The sequence below is a fragment of the Dasypus novemcinctus genome, chromosome 5 (assembly GCF_030445035.2).
Source record: "Dasypus novemcinctus isolate mDasNov1 chromosome 5, mDasNov1.1.hap2, whole genome shotgun sequence".
NCBI classification, from domain to species: domain Eukaryota; kingdom Metazoa; phylum Chordata; class Mammalia; order Cingulata; family Dasypodidae; genus Dasypus; species Dasypus novemcinctus.
Genome location: NC_080677.1, coordinates 77100559 through 77119802, shown reverse-complemented (window position 1 = coordinate 77119802; position 19244 = coordinate 77100559). Strand labels below are relative to the sequence as shown.

Below are 19244 nucleotides of genomic sequence, written 5' to 3'. Positions count from 1 at the left end.
TGAATGTGCCTAAATGAAATGGGAAGGGAAGCTGTTTGGGCAAATTCTTGACCTAGATAAATTTCTCCCCATGCAGCAACAACAACAACAAAAAAATACAGAAAATAATAATAGTAATATTACTACTACTATTTAATAACAATAACCATGTTGATGAATGGGACTATAAAAAACACTGTAATATAAGACAAAGGCAATATTGCTCTAACATTGTCCTGACTTTCACAATACACAGCTTAGGGAAAGAGACATATACTATTGAGGTTTTATTTTATGTCTCTTTCCCTAAACTGTGTACTGTGAAAGTCAAGACAATGTTGGTGTTGATTACCACTGTGTCTATAGCACCTGACACCGGGAAGGGAACATATTTGTTGGATCAGTGAGTAAATGAATGACTGAATGATGGTAAAAGAAGTGGAAGAATGGGAAAGAACAGAGAAATAACCAAGCAGGATATTAGAATCCTGCAGAGTGAGGTGACCAGTGAGAAATTTAAAATGGATAAAGGACATTTAAGTACAAGAATATCTAATATTCAATTTTAAACTGTTTTTGCATAGGCACAGAATTACTGCCTTTATCCTGTTGCCCCAAGACTTGGGCAAAGATTTTCATATCAACCAATATCTTACGTGAGTGATTTGGGGGAAAATTAAGGAAAAGGGTCTGGGTTCTGTACTTGGATCTTTGAGAAGCAATGGGAGGAAAGATAAGTAAAAGGTTGAGCAGAACAGAACTCAGAACCAGTAGTCACCAGGAGATCCTAAGCTCTTGGGACCATACAAATCTTGGAGAGCACACTAAACTTCCTATGAATGCATTCCTACAGAGTATTGGATAATTGGTTAGAGCCAATTTTATTTAAATCTCAAAGGACTAAGAGACTTCAATCAACATCTGAGTTAAATATGAATTTCTGTTTTGGTCCAGGAGTCCTTCACCTTTTTGTTTTTAAAGAGGATAGTACCAAGAGATAGTAAAAGGGAGCAGAGAAGGAAGGCAAAGAAATACAAATAGGACCTTTAGAAAATGAAAGGGGGATTTATATCTAGAAAAAGGAGGGGGCAGAAATAAGGAAAAATCTAAAAGTTATAAAATAACAGTGGGTAATCTATGATTTATGGTGATTTTTACCTCATTTTGTCTGGTTTGGCTGTCATATAATCCAAAGAAGATATTTCCCTTATCATCCTGAAAAAGATTTAACCAAATATTTATTAAATGCCATTGTCTAGGATGTTAGGATATTACTAGTAATAAATAAACAAAACAAAAGAAAATGCAATAATACAACCTATCTTAGCAATAAGCACTCTAAAGTTAGCTTGTTGTTTATGTCAGAAAGGGACAGAATTTGTTTCAGAGAGTAATACGGGCTTGAAGAGTACAATGGACATGCCTCATTCGGGCCATGTTTTGGGCCCCTGTTTAGTAGAACTGAACATCATAAAAGAGCCATTTACACCTTTGAGAAAACATATATGGTGGATATTGGGAGTGGCTAGAACAAGTCCATGATATTCTTACAAGTAAAACTTTTTGAATTATACAATTTCTCAAATGCACCATCCTTAGATACAATTTAAAGTAGTAGTAAGTTGTTTTTCAACCAAAAAATGTACAATGATACAACTGTGTAGAGCAAGCTGGCTATCAAAATTCTTCTTTCATATTTTCCTAATATTATAAAGTTCAGATTTTTTCCCTTAGAACGCAACTTTGAAAATAGATTGTTAAATAATAATGCTCAAAAATATGTCTAATGGATACCTTAGAGTAATCATATTTAAGTTGCTCAAAGACAATTTAACATATTAATTTGCTTTGAACATCTCTTTTCAGCATCTTTCCTCTAAAAATGGAATTGCTCATTTATTTATCTTTAAAAATAGACCATTGCATTAGACATTGTGTACATTTAATTTTATACTATTTTAAAAACAGAAAATATTTCATAAGACTTAATTTCAATCACTCTACTAAATCTCACAAGAAAGACAAAATAATATGTAAACAGTTAGATGGCAATAAGTTTTATTCATTACTCCCCAATAAAATATATTATAGATTTCGGTAAAAAGAGAATACAGACATACCTTATAGGTATAAATTATATTTCCATTCCTTTCAACATTTAATACACGTAAACTCTCATAATTATTTTCCAAAACATCTGAAATGGTAAGATAAAAATAGCAAGTTAATACTTAGCAAGAAATCTTTAAAAATGTATCGATAAATACAATGGTAGTGAAAGAAGCCAAGTACAAAAGACTACATACTGATGATTCCATTATATAGAGTTTAAAAGCAGGCAAAGGTAATCCATGGTATTAGAAATCAGAACAGTAGTAATCTTTGGGAAGAGAAAAGGAGTAGTAAAAGGAGCCTTCTGAGGTACTGGTAATGTTGTGTATCTTGGATGTATACTCATTTTGAAATAACTCACTGAGCTGTTCACTCTTGATCTATATACTTTTTTATGTGTAAGTTATACTTCAATTTAAAAAAAAATTTTTTTGAGGTACCAGGGTCTAGGGATTGAATCCAGGACCTCATATGCAGGAAGCCAGTACTCAACCACTGAGCCACATTGTCGTCCCCTGAGTTGGTTTTCTAGTTTATTTACTTGTTTTTTGATTGCTGTTCATTAGGAGGCACGGGGACCTAACCCCGGACCTCCCATATGGGAAGCGGCCTTCAACCACTTGAGCAATATCTAGTCCCCAATAAAATTTAAGCATCAATTTTGCTTTGTATTTTTTGAAGTATGCTTTAGGTGCATGCAAATATAGAATTGTTCTATCTTCCTGATGGATTGACCCCTTTATTCATTATGAAATGTCCTTCTTTATCTCTTCACTCTTTTTGCTTTAAAGTCTGCTTTGTCTGATATCAATGTATTACGTTGGTGCACAAGTAATCGCAGTTTTTGCATTGCTGAAACTTGCTATTTGATCTTGGAAAACATTCTTAATAAATGTAGTTATGTTACACATCATTTTAATGTGCATTTTTCACTATGTTTTTTTTGCTAATGACTTATTACTTGCTGTTTATTTTTATATTTATTTTAGGCTATAGAAATGATGTTAGACTAAAACCAAATGTGAGCGATTTTCTTATTCGAGTTCAAAATGGGTCGTAAAGTAGCAGAGACAATGGAATACATCAACAACATATTTGGCTGGGAACTGCAATGGAAGGTACAGCGCAGGGGTGGTTCAAGAAGTTATGCAAAGGAGAGGAGAGCCTTGAAGATGAGGAGTGTAGTGGCCAGTCATCAGAAGTTGACAACACCCAACTAAGAGCAATCATTGATGCTGATTCTCTTACAACTACACAAGAAGTTGGCGAAGAATTGTTGAATTCTACAACCATTCTACAGTCGTTCGGCATTTGAAGCAAATTGGAAAGGTGGAAAAGCTCGATAACTGGGTGCCTCATGAGCTGGCCAAAAATCAGAAAAATCATCATTTTGAAGTGTTGTCTTCTCTTATTCTATGCAACAACAATGAACCATTTCTCGATTGGATTGGGACATGTGACAAAAAGTGGATTTTACACAACAACCAGTGATGATCAGCTCAGTGGTTGGCCAAGAAGAAGCACTGAAGCACTTCCCAAAGCCAAACTTGCACCAAAAAAAGGTCATAGTCATTATTTGGTGGTCTGCTGCTAGTCTGATCCATTTCAGCTTTCTGAATTCCACCAAAACCATTACATCTGAGAAATATGCTCAGTGAAGTCAATGAGGTGCACCAAAAACTGCAACACCTGCAGCCAGCCTTGGTCAATAGAAAGGGCCAGGGAAGCAGATTTGGCTCAACTGATAGACTGATAGAATGTCTGCCTACCACATGGGAGGTCCAGGGTTCAAACCCAGGGCCTCCTGACCCATGTGATGAGTTGGCCCATGCACAGTGCTGATGCACGCAAGGAGTGCTGTGCCACGCAGAGGTGTCCCCTGTGTAGGGGAGCCCCACGTGCAAGGAGTGTGCCAGTAAGGAGCTGTCCAGCACAAAAAAGGTGCAGCATGCCCAGGAGTGGCACCACACACATGGAGAGCTGACACAGCAAGATGACACAGCAAGACAGAGATTCCTGGTGCCCCTGACAAGAATACAAGTGGACACAGAAGAACACACAGCGAATGGACACAGAGCACAAACAACAGCAGGGGGCGGGCAGGGAAGGGGAGAGAAATAAATAAAAAATAAATCTTAAAAAAAAAAATAGAAAGGGTCAAATTCTTCTCCACTAAATGCCCAACTGCACATCACACAACCAATGCTTCAAAAGTTGAATGAATTGGGCTACAAAGTTTTGCCTCAACCACCACATTCACCTGACCTCTCACCAACTGACTACCACTTCTTCAAACATCTCAACAACTTTTTGCAGGGAAAACGCTTCCACAACCAGCAGGATATAGAAAATGCTATCCAAGAGTTTGTTGGATCCTGAAGTACAAATTTTTACACTTCAGGAATAAACAAACTTATTTCTTGTTGGCAAAAATGTGTTAATTGTAATGGTTCCTATTTTTATTAATAAAGATGTGTTAGAGCCTAGTTATAATGATTTAAAATTCATGGTCTGAAACCACAATTCCTTTTGCACCAACCTAATAGCTACATCTCTTTTCTTTTCATTAGTGTTTGCATGGTATACTTTTTCCATCCTTTTATTATTTTTAAGTATAATTTTTTTCATTTTTTTTGTAATTTATTGAAATATATCACTGACATACACATACATAAACAATAAGTGTATAATAGTTGTGAACTTACAAAACAAACATATGTAACATCAAACAAACATATATAACATCTCACCCTACCACCAATAACTTGCATTGTTTTTAAACTTTTTTAACTAATGATTAAAGAGCATTGTCGAAATATTATAACTAAACAAAGTAATTTTCCCCTAGCTAAACCGGTTGTTATTATCTTTATATCATTTATATGTGTACACATGAACACACACAATTAAGTGTATAGTGAAAGTTGTGAACCCACAAAGCAAACATGCATAACATCACACAGGGGTCCCACACATCAACCCTCCACCAACACCTTGCATTGTCATGAGACGTTTGTTACAAACTATGAAAGAACACTGTCAAAATCTTACTACTAATCATAGTCCTTATCTTACACCATCATCCTCTTATTATTAATCATCCTGGGTCCTTATATTTAAGATGTGTCTCATAAGCAGTATCTTGTTGGGATCCTCCCTCCCCCAATCTGACAATATTAAAATTTTTATTGCCATATTTAGAACATGTTTTTCTTTTCACTTTTTTTTGTATTTTAAGATAATTAGATTACATAAATGTGACAGAGAATATATAGGGGATTCCCATATGCCCTCCTCCCCACACCTCCCACATTTTCCCACATTAGCAACATCTTTCATCAGTGTGGTACATTCATTGCTATTCTTGAACACATCCTGGAGCATTGCCACTAAGCATGGATTATAGTTTACATTGCGGTTTACACTCTCTCCCACTCAATTCTGTAGCTTATGGCAAGATATATAATGGCCTGTATCTGTAATTGTAATGTCACTCAGGATGATTCCCAAGTTCTGAAAATGCCCCTGTATTACATCTATTTTTCCCTTTCTCTACACTCACAACCTCCAGTGGCTACTGCCTCCACATCAATGATATTTCTTTCATTGCTAGAATCACAATAAGTATTTAGTAGAATACTAGTAAGTCTACTTTAGTCCACAGTTCATTTCCATATCCCGAGGATCTGGAATGGTGATGCCCACTCAACCTTTAGTTGAGGGGGAGATTTGGTCCCATATGACCGATGGATGGGACTCTCTTGCTTGCAGTTGTAGGCGTTCTCATTTCCTTGGTATGTTAGTTATCCATCATCCCCTACTTATTAGCTGTCCTGGTGAGTCAAAAGAACTGGAGAGTAGGTGTTGCAACTCCATTGAGATTCAGGGCCCAGCTGGCACATGGACAGCCCAAAGATTTAAGTCTCTTGGACATACACCTACCAACTTTAGAACCAATTATAAGTTCAAATAGAAGTACAGAAGAGCCATGTGTAGGGAAACCACAACTGAGTCCAACTCTGTCACACTGGACAGCATAAATTCCAGGTAGGGCCCACTGACAAGGGACCAAAACTCCTGAGCTGTCTGCCCTGCCTATAGTATCTGGATGTTTCCAGAGCCTTCAGGAGCCCTGCTATTTGGGGTTGTATCTGCTTTGGCTATCATTGAGATCCTGCTGAGATGTGCCTAAGCATTCCCTCTGAAATGACCTCCTGACCCACTTTGAAGTCTCTTAGCCATGTAAACTCATTTGTCTTTACCTTTTCACCCTTTTGGTCAAGGTCTTTTTTTTTCCAGCTGCACTGCTTGTTGGTACTTGGTAGCAATCCCTCAGTGCCAGGGAGGCTCATCCTTGGGAATAATGTCCCACACTGGAGGGAAGTTATTGCGTTGATATGCTGAGTTTGGCTTAGAGAGAGGTCACATTTGCACAACAAGGAGGCCCCCAGTAGTTAACTCTTAGGCACCCTGTAACCCTAGGCTAAATTTCAACTTCAAGAGCAAAGGCTCATAAACATAGTTATCAGTACCAAGGGCCCATCAATGGACCATCCTCCTTCACTAGGCATTGTCCCAGTACTTGGGGGATTGTTGCCATTCCATTAGAAAATGGGGCAGGGCTCCCCAGGATGGGAATTTGATATTCTTTCAGTTATTGTGTGAATCTCCAGCCACTGAGGCAATGCCCCAATGAACATTTGAACACATTTATATGCCTTATATATATGCCCAGGTGAACTTCCTCCCATGTGTGCCCCATCACTGACATCCCACACCAATGATCCTCCCCTGCTACAGTTGTAACCCTTCTGTGATCCAAAATTTCTTCAAAAATGAAGTCAATAAAATGGTCAAAAATAATTAACAAGAAAATGAAATAATGATAGCTTTAAATATAAGAAATAAAATACAGAAATTTTTTAAAAACTGAAAATAAAATTTAAAAATTGAGAAATTAAAAAAGAATGAAAAATATTAGAAAAAAAATTTTTTGACATTTTGCCTTTCATCACTTTAAGATCTACTGTCCTGTATGTACAGTAACATTTTCTTCCATTTATTTCCCCACTGTCTTACTTTTTTCACTTTATCTTCAAAGAAGTTTTAGGCCTCAGTAAAGTCACATACAAAATACAAGGGACTCCCATTTACCCAACATCCTCCTGCTTTTCCCCCTTCCCATATTAACAACCTTTCTATAGGTGGATGATACATTTGTTACAACTGATGTACAAACATTGAAGCATAGCTACTAATCATGTTCAATGGTTTACATTATGGTTTATATTTTGGAGCATATACTTTTATAAATTTTTTGATGAAATTTAACATGGCCTGTATCCATCATTGCAAAATCATACAGAACACTTCCATCACCCCCAAAATACTCCCTGTTCCATCTATTCTTTTCTTCCCTCCCCCTCCCCTTGGGGCCCACTGCAACTACCAGTCTTCACTCCTTGAAGGATAAGATTCATAATGACTTGCAGCAATGCTGAGGGCTTGACACACTAGTCTGTCCTCCCCTATTAGGCTCGGCCATGCTTTCAAGAGACTCCTGTTCCTCTGTTTGAGAACATAGCAGGCCTCCCCAGGATAGCAGTCCAACTCCTTCCTGCTTATTATGTGGGTCTACACCCACTGATACATCACAGTATGACAAATGATCAAGCACACATTCCTTAGATGCCTGCCCCAGATGCACTCTGTCCCAAATGCCCCCTTCAATCACCCTAAACCAGTAATGCTTCCTTGTCATAATGCCAAAAGAGCTTTTCCAACATTGTAATTTCAACTGCAATAAATTTAATGTAGTACTGATATTTTGGGTTTAAATCCATTATAATGCTATTTTTTTCTATGTAATTCACTGGTTTTATTCTTTCATTTCTTTCCTCTGGATTAATCAAGGTTGGTTTTTCTCTCCCCCCACTCCCCAACTGGTGTCTACTCTCTTGTGTCCATTCACTGTGTGTTCTTCTGTATCCGTTTGCATTCTCAGCAGCACCTGGAATCTGTGCCTCTTTTTGTTGCATCATCTTGTTGCATCAGCTCTCCATGTGTGCAGCACCACTCCTAGGTGGGTTGTGCTTTTTTTTCATGTGGGGTGGCTCTTCTTGCAGGGCGAACTCCTTGTATATGGGGCTCCCCTATGTGGGGGATGACCCTGCATGGCATGGCACTCCTTGCACATGGCAGCACTGCATGCGGGCCAGCTCACCACATGGGCCAGGAGGCCCTGGGTTCAAACCCTGGACCTCCTATATGGTTTGTGGATGCTCTATCAGTTGATCCGCATCTGCTTCCCAATCAAGGTTTTTATTATTTCATTTTCTTCTCTATTAATGTGTAAATTACACATGCTTTTATTATTCTTTTAAATTAAAGATTTTAACATGCATCTATGACTTATTATATTTTAATATAATGTGGTGCCAAGAAATGTGAAGCAATTAGAACTCTCCCACACTGTTAATGGGACTGTACATTGGAAAACTGGTAATATCTCTTAAAGCTGAACATATATGACTCAGCAATTATATTTCTAAATCTATCCCCACATATATATATACACACACACACATATGTTCAGCAAAAGACACATACAATAATGTCTATAACACTTTGTTCTTAACAGCCAAAACCAAAACTCAAAATGTCCTCAAGAAGAATGGGTAAATTGTGATATATACAAACAATGAAACATTATAAAGCACTGAGAATGAATGAACATGTTCTATCAACACACAACATAAATAGCTGAGCAAAAGAAACCCAGATACTCTCCCTCCTCATAAAAAAAAAAAAGTACAAACTATATAATCCAGTTTATGTACAAAGTTTAAAAACAGGCAAAAGAAATCTATAATATTAGATGTGTCCTGGAAGGGAGCATGAATGGGACACCTGGCATTCTGTTAATGTTCTGTTTCCAGCTCTGGGTGCTAGTTACATGGATGTGTTCACTTTATGAAGATTAACTGAGCTGTGCACTTTTCTATATGCAGGTCATATTCTAATGAAGGCTGTAAAGACTCTTTACACAAACATTTAACTTTTAAGTTATCCGACATTCATCTTGCTTCTAAAATTTTAGGATATTTTTCCCAATTCTACAGTTAAAGGATTAAAACACTGATCAATAGAGCACAGATAATTATTTCATCAATTGGAGAGAAATGTATACTTCCTCAATTTCCTCAAAAGTTATCCAAAATTAAATTACTTAAACTTCTGACTCATTTTTCTCATCCATGAATAGTATATTTTTAGATGGTAAAACATCAGTTACGAAAAATTCTGCAAAATATTCTATAACTCAGAACAAATTTCAGTTTACATTCTTGATTAAAAAGAAAGGAATAAAGGATAAAAAATAAGGATAATTGGTGACCTGCATTGGAACTAGGGCTGAGACAGAAAGATCAGGTTTCATGAGAACTTACACATCATCCTGAGATCTCTCTTTCCCATCCCGCACAGGAAGAAACTGTCTGGACCTTCTAGGGGTGGGGGTTGGGGGAAGGGGTGGAGAGTGCTTTTTATATATAAGTAAATACATTTTTTCAAGTTCTGAGCTGTCAAATGCTTCCCACTGATTAAAATTTTAGAAATCAATAAGGATAATCAGTTGGTCTCTAAGGAGAATAATATGACTCACACAATTAGCTTACTGTTAAATAGCACTTCACAATTCAAGAGTTCTCATTTCATTCTGATTCACACTATATGTAAGGTATTATAGGCCCATTGTACTGATAAAACAATTGAGTTTCAGTGAGGTTAAAACACTTGCCCAACACCATACAGTGAAAAAGTGACATGGACTGATCTCAAACTTAGAAAAAGGTAAAAAGAATAGAATAAGCTTCCTGTATCAAGTTTACAATGGGAAAATGAATAACTGCCCCAAAATCCTCTTAAGGTAGATTTTGTAGACATGTAAGGAAAATGTCAGTGAGTTCCTTTTAATCCTCCATATGATGCTGACAATTTCTGGACTGCAATGTGTTAATATTTACAGAAGTATTTTTTCCTTTCTGATTATAAGAATGCTGGGAGAGACCTCAAAAATACACTCAAAAGGTTTCAGCCCATAAGAAACTACTTCACTGTAAATATTGTTAAGAAAATCCAACTTCCTTGCAAAAACACATCTCTTTCGAATCACTAAAAGATTAACAGTAAAAAGTAATCTGACAAATGCAGATTACAAGGAATGAGATATATTTATTCCTTTAACCAGTGGTTCTCATTCTGGCTGTATGTTAGAATCATCAGGGGACCTTCTAAAAGAACACTGATGCCAAAGCCCTACCCAAGATATTCTGATTTTATTGGGCTGGTGTGGGGGCCAGTCACTGGTGTGTAACATAATCACATGTATGTGTATAAATTTCCCAAGTGAGTCTAACATGCTGCCAAGGTTGAGAAGCATTCCACTGCATATTTATGTTATACATTAAACAATTTTCATTAGGTAGCATACTAGATCCAGCTTATAATGCCACCATGGTAGACAGAGGTAAAAAATAAAAATAATGCCTTCATGGATACATTAAGTAGCAGTAACTACAGACTTTTAGTAAGCTACAGTTATGTACATTTTGAGGACATTTAAGTTAGACAGATTTTGCAATTTTGGAAATTCAGAGACCCATGTCTCACCACGCACTAACCCATTAGCCGTTCCTCCCCAGCTTAGTTGCTCATATTTTAGACACACCCTTTTGGAAGAAGTATTCAGTAACTTCTTTGCTTATTCATTCTGACTCTTCTCCCAACAGATCATTACTGGAAAGTCCAGAGAAAGAAGTTTAGCAATTTCAAATGAGGAAATACAGTTTAATTTTACAGTCCCGTGTACTTGGCACTCATGAAGAAAAACATATATAGCATTTTGATAAGATACTTGCATAAGTAAATCTACTAGAAGGTGTTGGCAAGTCATAGATCATATAAAATAGAAGCTGGTTTGTCATAATTTGTCTATTCCAATCTATTTGCCAAGCACAAATGAGTACACTTTACAGGAAGATATTTACCAAATGTGTATTTCTTGTCTTCCAATAACTAGGAGGAAAATCATGCAATCGTATACCAAAAAATGAATTAGTTTCAAATATACAGATCAAGAGATTTGGAAATATGATGATTATCCCTATGGCATTCCTATTCTGTAAATAATTCACATACAAGTCCTTAGACTCAATATGATCAATATTCCAATTCTTAAATGTCTGAAGTAAATATCATCATGTGATATATATTTCATATTCTGAATAAAAAAGCAAGAATGAGGTGACTGGTTAAGAAGCAATAAAAAGAAATAACCTAAAAAAGAAAAGAAAAGAAATAACCTAGGAATAGACCTAGCAAAATGTATACAGAACCTTCATGGAGAAAATTCTAAAACTCTATGAATAGACATGAAAGAGGATCTAAATAATAGCAAGCTACACTTTGTTCTTGGTTGAGAAGATTCGATATTGTACAAATGCCCTTTCTCCCAAACTGCTCACAAGATTAAAGCAATTCAAATAAAAATCCCGGCAGAGATCTGACAATCTGATTCTAAAATACATATATGAAAGAGCAAATGGTATAGAATAGCTAAGATGATCCTGAAAAAGACTAAGGTTAGGGGACTTACTCTATCAGTTATCAAGACTTATCATAAAATGTAGTTATTCAGATGTCATCTCAAATTAACCAACTGGACAAACTGAAGAACTCAAAAGAAGACCAAACATATATGGAAACCTGATATGTGTTACAAGTGAGAACAGGAAGGACTATATGTTAGTGATAATGGGAAACCTGTCAAGATGGAATAACAATAAAATTGGATTCCCACATCATATCACATGCAAAAATAAATTCCGGGTGGATTAAAAAACAAAACATGAAAAGCAGAGCTAAAGTCTTTCAGAAGTTAGCATAAAAACATCTTCATGACTTCTGAACAGGGGAGATTTCTTTGAAAGATCAAAAAAAGCACAAACTATAAAGAAAAACCCTCCTAAATTAAATCACATTAAAATTGGGAACTCTATTTTATCAAAGGCACTATCACAAACTGAAAAGACAAGTAATAGGTTGGAAGAAAATATTTGCAACTCATATGATGTGCAAAGGACTAGAATCCAGAATATGTAAAAAGAACCCCTGAAAATCAGTACCGAAAAAAAAGAGGCACATAAAATAGAAAAATAGGCAAAAGGATGAACAGATATGTCTGTCAAAGGGGAAACAAGTGGGCAATCAACAGATAAAGAGATGCTCAACCTCAGACCACATTTTATATCCATCAGTTTGACAAAAGAAAATTTAAAAATATCAAGAGTTTGTAAGATTTTATAGAGTATCAGAAACACTTATACCACAGGTGGGGGTGTAACTGAGTAAAACTACTTTGGAAAACAATTTGGTACTACTCAGGAAAGGTGAAGATATATGCACTACAATTTGGCAACTCCACTCTTAGACATATAGTCTAGAGACACATACACACATGTGCATAATGAACATGCACCAGAACATTAATAGAAGTAGTGACTGTGATAGCAAACCCTGGAAAGCACCCAAATATCACCGATGGGAAAAAGGATAAGTCAACTGGATTCCCCGGGAAGCACTCTGAAACACAGCTTAGTGTGTAGAATATTTACTAGGAATGCTTAATAAAGTGAGACTAGTACCTGCAGGAGGAAGGCCAAGGAAGCAGGCCTGGGCAGAGGGAGAAGTCAAGCTGCAATGCAGACCCAAACACCTTAGCTGACCTGCAGAACCCCCTTAAGAGAGATTCTAGAGTTGAAATGGCTTGTTGTCCCTTGTTGTGCCAAAATGGCTGGGCCCTGATATCCCCACTACAGTCCTTCATTGGATGTGACCCACAGGGAGAAGGGGATGATGTTGGGTGAGGTATCTGCTGAAGGGGCTGAGAGCTGAAGACTCTGCTGACTGCACTCCCAGAAGCTGGAACAACTCTTTTCTTGAAGGGAGAAGCCTGGTGGTGCATCTTCATGTTCACCATAATGTTGCAAATTCACACAATGTAATACTATAAGCAGAGAATATGAATGACCTATATCTACAGCAATCAACATGGATAAATCTCACAATATTGAGCAAAAAATAAATAAAAAGCAAAAAAGAATACATATAGTATGTTTTCATTCATTTAAAGTTAACAAATAAGCAAAACTGAGGCTTTTGCTTAGGGAGATACACATATGGATTAAAACTACAAATAAAATTAACAAAATGTTAAAATATAGAAGTTTAAATGGCTGTTACCTTGGGGTGGGGGAGGGATGGAGAGAGGAATAGGAACAGACAGGAACATACAGGAGTCTTCAAAAATCTTGATATTGTTCTATATTTAGTTGGGTGGTAAGGTCCATAGTTTTGCTTTGTTTTTATTGTTATTCTTTATTACCTACATATGTTCAAATATTCTTTTATATATGTATAGTTGTTTTAATTTTTTAAAGAACAAATATTATTATCCCTATTTATTTCAGAAGAGACCATTTTTCTGAAAGATCAATCCAGGACCAGGAGTAGATGCAGTATCTCATCTTATTCCTCTACTTCCTGTTGACTAAAATGCTAGCCCAGAGGCACCCAGATTTCTACGGCTGCCTTAGCACATCTCCCTGATTATTTTGCCAAGAATATATTATACTTCATGAACATTATTTAGCGCCACTAAAAAATCTTCAATTACATTTTTGTATGATGTTATGATGTAAAAATATTAAGTCTTCAAATTTAGAAAGCAGCCATGCAGTGAGAAGAAATTACAATGGTATAATTAGTCATAATTTACATTTGAAAGTCTGGGACTTTGAAAGGAAAATAATTTGCACAAATGTGTAGAGTAACAGCTGTGCTAGAAATAAAACAGAATCTCAGATCCCCCTGCTAGTGCCACAAATTTTAGCATAAGAGGAATTGAGAAGCTTAGCTTGTGTTTTTTTTTTTTTTTTTTTTTGAGCTACCACCCACTGCTGACTACCAGAGGTAACAATTTCCCTTAGTATAGCAGGACTACTATCTTGCCACAGTGCTCTAAAAGAACAAAACACTACCAATATCAGAAAAGCTGGTGTTTCTAATAAGTTAACCTTCTGAGCACCCAAAGCTATCTTTTGTTTAGTGGAATTTCAATAACAAGTTTATAAATTTTCACAGATAAGTGAAAGGTACAAGGAAGCCAAAATCTTATTGGGTCACACACAGCTTTTCGATCACAACACACATAACTGAAACATATGACTGTGGCATTTCACACTTCATCTAACTTCTCATTAGCAATCACCTGCCATTTAGTTGCACAAGGTGAGAGTTCAGAGAAAGAACTATTTTGTGGTAGAAATAAGACATGGAGATACCTATCGTATTCAAGTAATTAAATTTTCAAAAACTTCAGTTTTGGAAGATTGTTTAAACTTTCCCCTAAAGAGTGAAGCTTTACTAAAAACACCATCAACAGCAAACTCAAGCCTTGAGCGACCCAAACATACATGACTCTTTATTTGCAACTCACAACCAACATACCAAGACAATGAAAGCTACAAATAATTTTATAAGCCACAGGACAGTGTGAAGACATACAGTGGCAATAGAAAACTTTCACCAGAGTTCAAGGGAAGGAGTTGTAGATATGGTCATTTAATAACCCTCATCCTCAAAAACAAATGCCCTACAGCGGTCTATGATGTTTAAGGAAAACCACAGAAAAAAAGAAGGGTAAGCAATGCCTGTAAAATGGGATTAGAGGCATCATTGATTTGAAACCCTAAAGATGGATGCACTACCAGTTACAGCAAACTTCTCTTCTTAAAAACAAGAAGAAAAAAAACTGGAAAATTATCAACTTCCCCTTTGAAATGGACAGTTCCAATACCTGTAAGGTAGGATTAGAGGTTTTATTGGTTTGAAGACCTGAAGATGGATGCACTATCACTTACAGTTAAATTTCCGACTTCCCTTTTGAAAAGTAGATTAAAACTAGAAAGGCTCAGAAAGTCACTTTTCCTTTTTTTCCAAAGATTTCTTTCTTTCTTTCTCGCCCCACCCCCCCTTGTCTGTTCTCTGTGTCTATTTGCTGCATCTTCTTCTTTGTCCGCTTCTGTTGTTGTCAGCAGCATGGTAATCTGTGTTTCTTTTTGTTGCGTCATCTTGTTGTGTCAGCTCTCCGTGTGTGCGGCGCCATTCCTGGGCAGGCTGCACTTTCTTTGGCGCTGGACGGCTCTCCTTACGGGGTGCACTCCTTGAGAGTGGGGCTCCCCTATGCGGGGGACACTCCTGCGTGGCATGGCATTCCTTATGCATCAGCACTGCGCATGGGCCAGCTCCACATGGGTCAAGGAGGCCTAGGGTTTGAACCGTGGACCTCCCATGTGGTAGACGGATGCCCTAACCACTGCGCCAAGTCCGCTTCCCAGAAAGTCACTTTTCATTCCCTCATCAAAATCAAAGTGAGGATTTTTCTGACAGGTGAAAACTAAGTCCTTAATTGCGGGGAAAGTATTAGAGTTCTCCCTGAAAAAGTTGGGCAGGAAATATGAGCATCACTTTTCCTCACTACCTCACGTGCTGGCAGGCACAGGCGGTGGCTCGGTGGTGGGGGTGCGGTTTGGTGTTTCTTCAGAACACAGCCCATTCTCAGGTCACCCCTGACGGCCTAGCCTGAAAGCGAGCCCTACCTTCCTGCGCTGCACTTGAGAAGCTGCTTGTCCCTTAACCAGCCACTGTTCACACAGACGCAGAAACACCTCTCACCAATGTGGAGACAAACCGTGCAACTGTTTGATATTTATATGGTGGTTTTCAGTGACTACGAGTCATATTTTCTTTCTCAGAACGCGCAAACTTCCAGGAGTCCCCTGTCCCTGGAAGAGCCCCCTAACGGGCTGACGAACCTTCCTAGGCAGGCGAGGTGCGAACGGAGCTTGGAGAGCGACCCTCCCCGCTCCCTGCACCTTGGGCCGCGCAAGGGGAGTCCGAGCAGCTGCTCCCTCAAGATGAAGTGACGCTGCGAGTACCATTGTGGCCCCCGGCCTTTCCGCCAAGGGTGAATTACTGTGGGCGACAAGCAGGTTAGAAGCTGGAAGACTCGCTAGAGGAGGCAGAGCAGCCAAGCCGCGTGCGACCTTGCCCGGCACGACCTCCGACCTTCACCCAATGGCCTGGGGTGACGGTGACAAAGCCACCCTCCAAGGAGGAAAGGTCGTCCCCCTCTCGGCACCGACCTTCACAGGCTGGCAAGAACCCCGGGCTGCCCGTGCGCCCGTGCCCACCAACCAGCTCCCCCCCCCCCGCCCCGGGCTATGAATGAGTCCGTAACTCTGCCCCCCGCCCAGGCAGCCGCCCGCGAACGCGCGCTCTCGCACCTGCGCCGCCGCCCGGGGCCCCCGCGGCCGCCGGCGCCGCCCTCCGCGCCCTCAGCCACGGGAGCACGTCCTTCCGGAGGTCGAAGGCGGCTGTGAAGCACAGGGCCATCGCCGGGCGCGGGAGACCCGGCGGCTGAGGGGCACCCAGGGGCCGGGTGCCTCGGGCATTCCCGGCGCGCCGCGCGCCCGCTCGCCCCGCGCGGCCCTGAGCCCGCCCCCTCCTCGCCTCCCCCGCCTTTCCGGAGCGGCGGCGGGCCGCTGCTTTCGGTTCTGCGGCGTGCCCGCCTGAGAGCCCCGAGCACCGCCTCTTCCCGGCTTTCGCGACCGGCCCCTGCCCAGGCCCGCGCCGGGCACCAGAGCCGCGAGCTGGGCACAGCCGGGCTGGGCAGAAGCGCGGGGACTTAGACCGCGGGGGTCCCGGGAGCCCTTAAAGGGCACCCTCCGTGCGGGGGTGCGAGGGTGCCGGGAGAGGAGAGTCTGGGGTGGGGGGCGGGGGTTGGTTGGTTTGAGGGCCCCGGAGATGTGGCTAGACCAAAGGTTTCCAAACTTGCTGCACTTTAGAATCGTCCAGAAGCCCATACTAATTAAATCAGAATGTGCGCTCCAGGCATCATTCTTTAAAATCCCCGTCTGATTACATTGTGCACTAAGATTTGGAAATCTCGTGACTAGCGAGAGGTATTTCTAGCCCTTGGGGAGGATCACGTTCATCGCAGGGTCAGAAGCGAGTGGAGTCTCAAAGTCTGTTCTCTTTTCTTTTCTTTCCCTTTTTCTCTTTTCCTCTCCTCCCCTCCCCTCCCCTCCCCTCGTGTGTAGTTAGTAGTGTGATGCTTTATTAGTAGTATTTAGGTAGGAAGTAGCGGGGAGCATATGAAGATGATGATTCTATTTTAAGAGGAATACTGGAGAAACTGGAAATGGTTAATCAGCTTAAAACAAAGTCCTCTGCCTATTCATGCATTCCCTATGCTGGCTTTGCAGAAATTAATCTTTAAAAAAAAGTCTTTCTCCCAGGGGCACCTGGGCACCTGTCATCTTGGGTGCCTTCTCATCACCCTCCGGGCCCCTATATATCAGTCTAAAGTTTTCTTAAGAATCTCACACTCTAGTTTTCGTCATTCCCACAGGCAGTGTTCCTAAACTTATCTGTGCCTTTGGCACCATCGGATCCAATCCACCCTGAACATTAATGCTTGGTTATTACTCTTTCTAAAACTGAGTTGTCCTCTTATCCCTATGCAAAAGACCTTCAGTGACAGCTCACTGCCCCACAATAAGGGACCTGCTGTTAAATCTGACCCTTTCAGCTTTTTCACCTACAACTTTAGCTCCGGGCTGACCTGGTTTCTGGAACCCCTCTGATTATACCCTCCTGCCTCCTAGAAATAACATGCAGGTCCTTCCTGCCTGGCTCAACAAAGCCTTCACCTCACAGCTCTAACCTGCAGTGACCTTCCCAACTCTGACCTCCTAGTGAGTCATTGTTAATACACCTCATTCGACAGTTATAAACTGCCGGAGACATAAAATTTGAATAGAGTCTTGGCACAACCTCTGTGTCTCTTGGCCTCTCACCAGGGGTTAAAGGAGCACCTGGAAGGTGCACAATAGTTATTGAATATTACAAATGCAGCCATTGATTTAAGAATGCTTCTTTATGTGTTCCTCTACGGGTCTGCATACTACCTACAGTAAGAAGCTGCTTTACAATGCAGACTCCTGGGGTATACGCAAGAAAATCCTCCCACCAGAAATGCGTGAAGATTTAAGAGAAATGCTTAATGAAGCAGCTAATATAGTGCATAAAAGGAAGGCCACTGAAGCTACTATAGGTAACTTCCTACCAAGTGAAGCTTGCTGGATTTGGCATATCTCCACTTGCCTACTTTAAAAATTCTAGTTCACCAGAAAGTTAATGAAAATAAGTTTCCATTGTATATATTTTTGTGTTAACTTCTATTTTTTACCAAGATTGGCCTTCTGTTTACAGTGATAATAAAAAGATTCTCTTCAAATTAAACTTAAGTACAAAAAAAGTCAACGTAGAGAAGAATGGTGAAAAAAAAATAGCATAGTGCAAGGATGGGGCCAAAATCATGAAAGAAGTATATGAATGACTGAATTTGGCGATCAATGATGTAGAGAAAAGATTGGTAAAGGGTGACTAATTACAGGCTTAACATTTGTGAAGAGTTACTATCAAGAAAGTGAAAAGACAACCTACATAATGGGAGAAAAGAATTGCTAACCATATTATAGCTCACAAGGTAATAATAATATATAAAGAACTGCTACAACTTAACAACAAAAAGACAAATTACTCAATTTTTAAAATGAGCAAAGGACTTGAATAGACAGTTCTCAAAAGAAAATATATAGATGACTAATAAACATGAAAAGATGCTCAACATCACTGGTCATCAGGGAAATGCAAGTCAAAACCACAATGAGATACATGAGATATCACTTCATACCCATTAGGTTGTCTAATATTTAAAAATTTTAAAAACAGAAAATAAGTGTTGGTGATGATGCAGAGAAATAGGAACACTCCTACATTACTGGAGGCACTGAAAAACAGTATAGGCACTGTGGATATGAGTTTGCTGAATCCTCAGGAAGCTGAACATAGAATTACCATATGACCCAGTAATCCTACTTCTAGGTATATACCCAAGAGAAATGAAAGCAGGAACTTGAACAGATATTTGCACACTGATGTTCATAGCAGCATTATTCACAATTGCC

The 19244-nt window shown here is 39.4% G+C and overlaps 1 protein-coding gene across 10 annotated transcripts in view; it reads right to left on the bottom strand.

The window, feature by feature from the left end:
* GSAP (gamma-secretase activating protein) overlaps positions 1 to 19244 on the bottom strand; it is a 214096-nt gene that overhangs the window by 82333 nt on the left and 112519 nt on the right. For 8 of the 10 annotated variants that reach the window (XR_011648743.1, XM_023583072.3, XM_058297967.2 and 5 more), the window contains 2 exons: positions 2100 to 2176; positions 1138 to 1194 (listed from right to left, as the gene is read on the bottom strand). Coding sequence is in view for 6 of the 10 variants with exons in the window: in XM_058297967.2 (XP_058153950.1) it covers positions 1138 to 1194; positions 2100 to 2176 (134 nt within the window). In the remaining 4 variants the exon portion in view is untranslated. Of the gene's footprint in view, positions 1 to 1137; positions 1195 to 2099; positions 2177 to 16496; positions 16693 to 19244 lie in introns of those variants that run through there. The other 2 variants (XR_011648742.1, XM_004473392.5) reach the window with 1 other exon arrangement.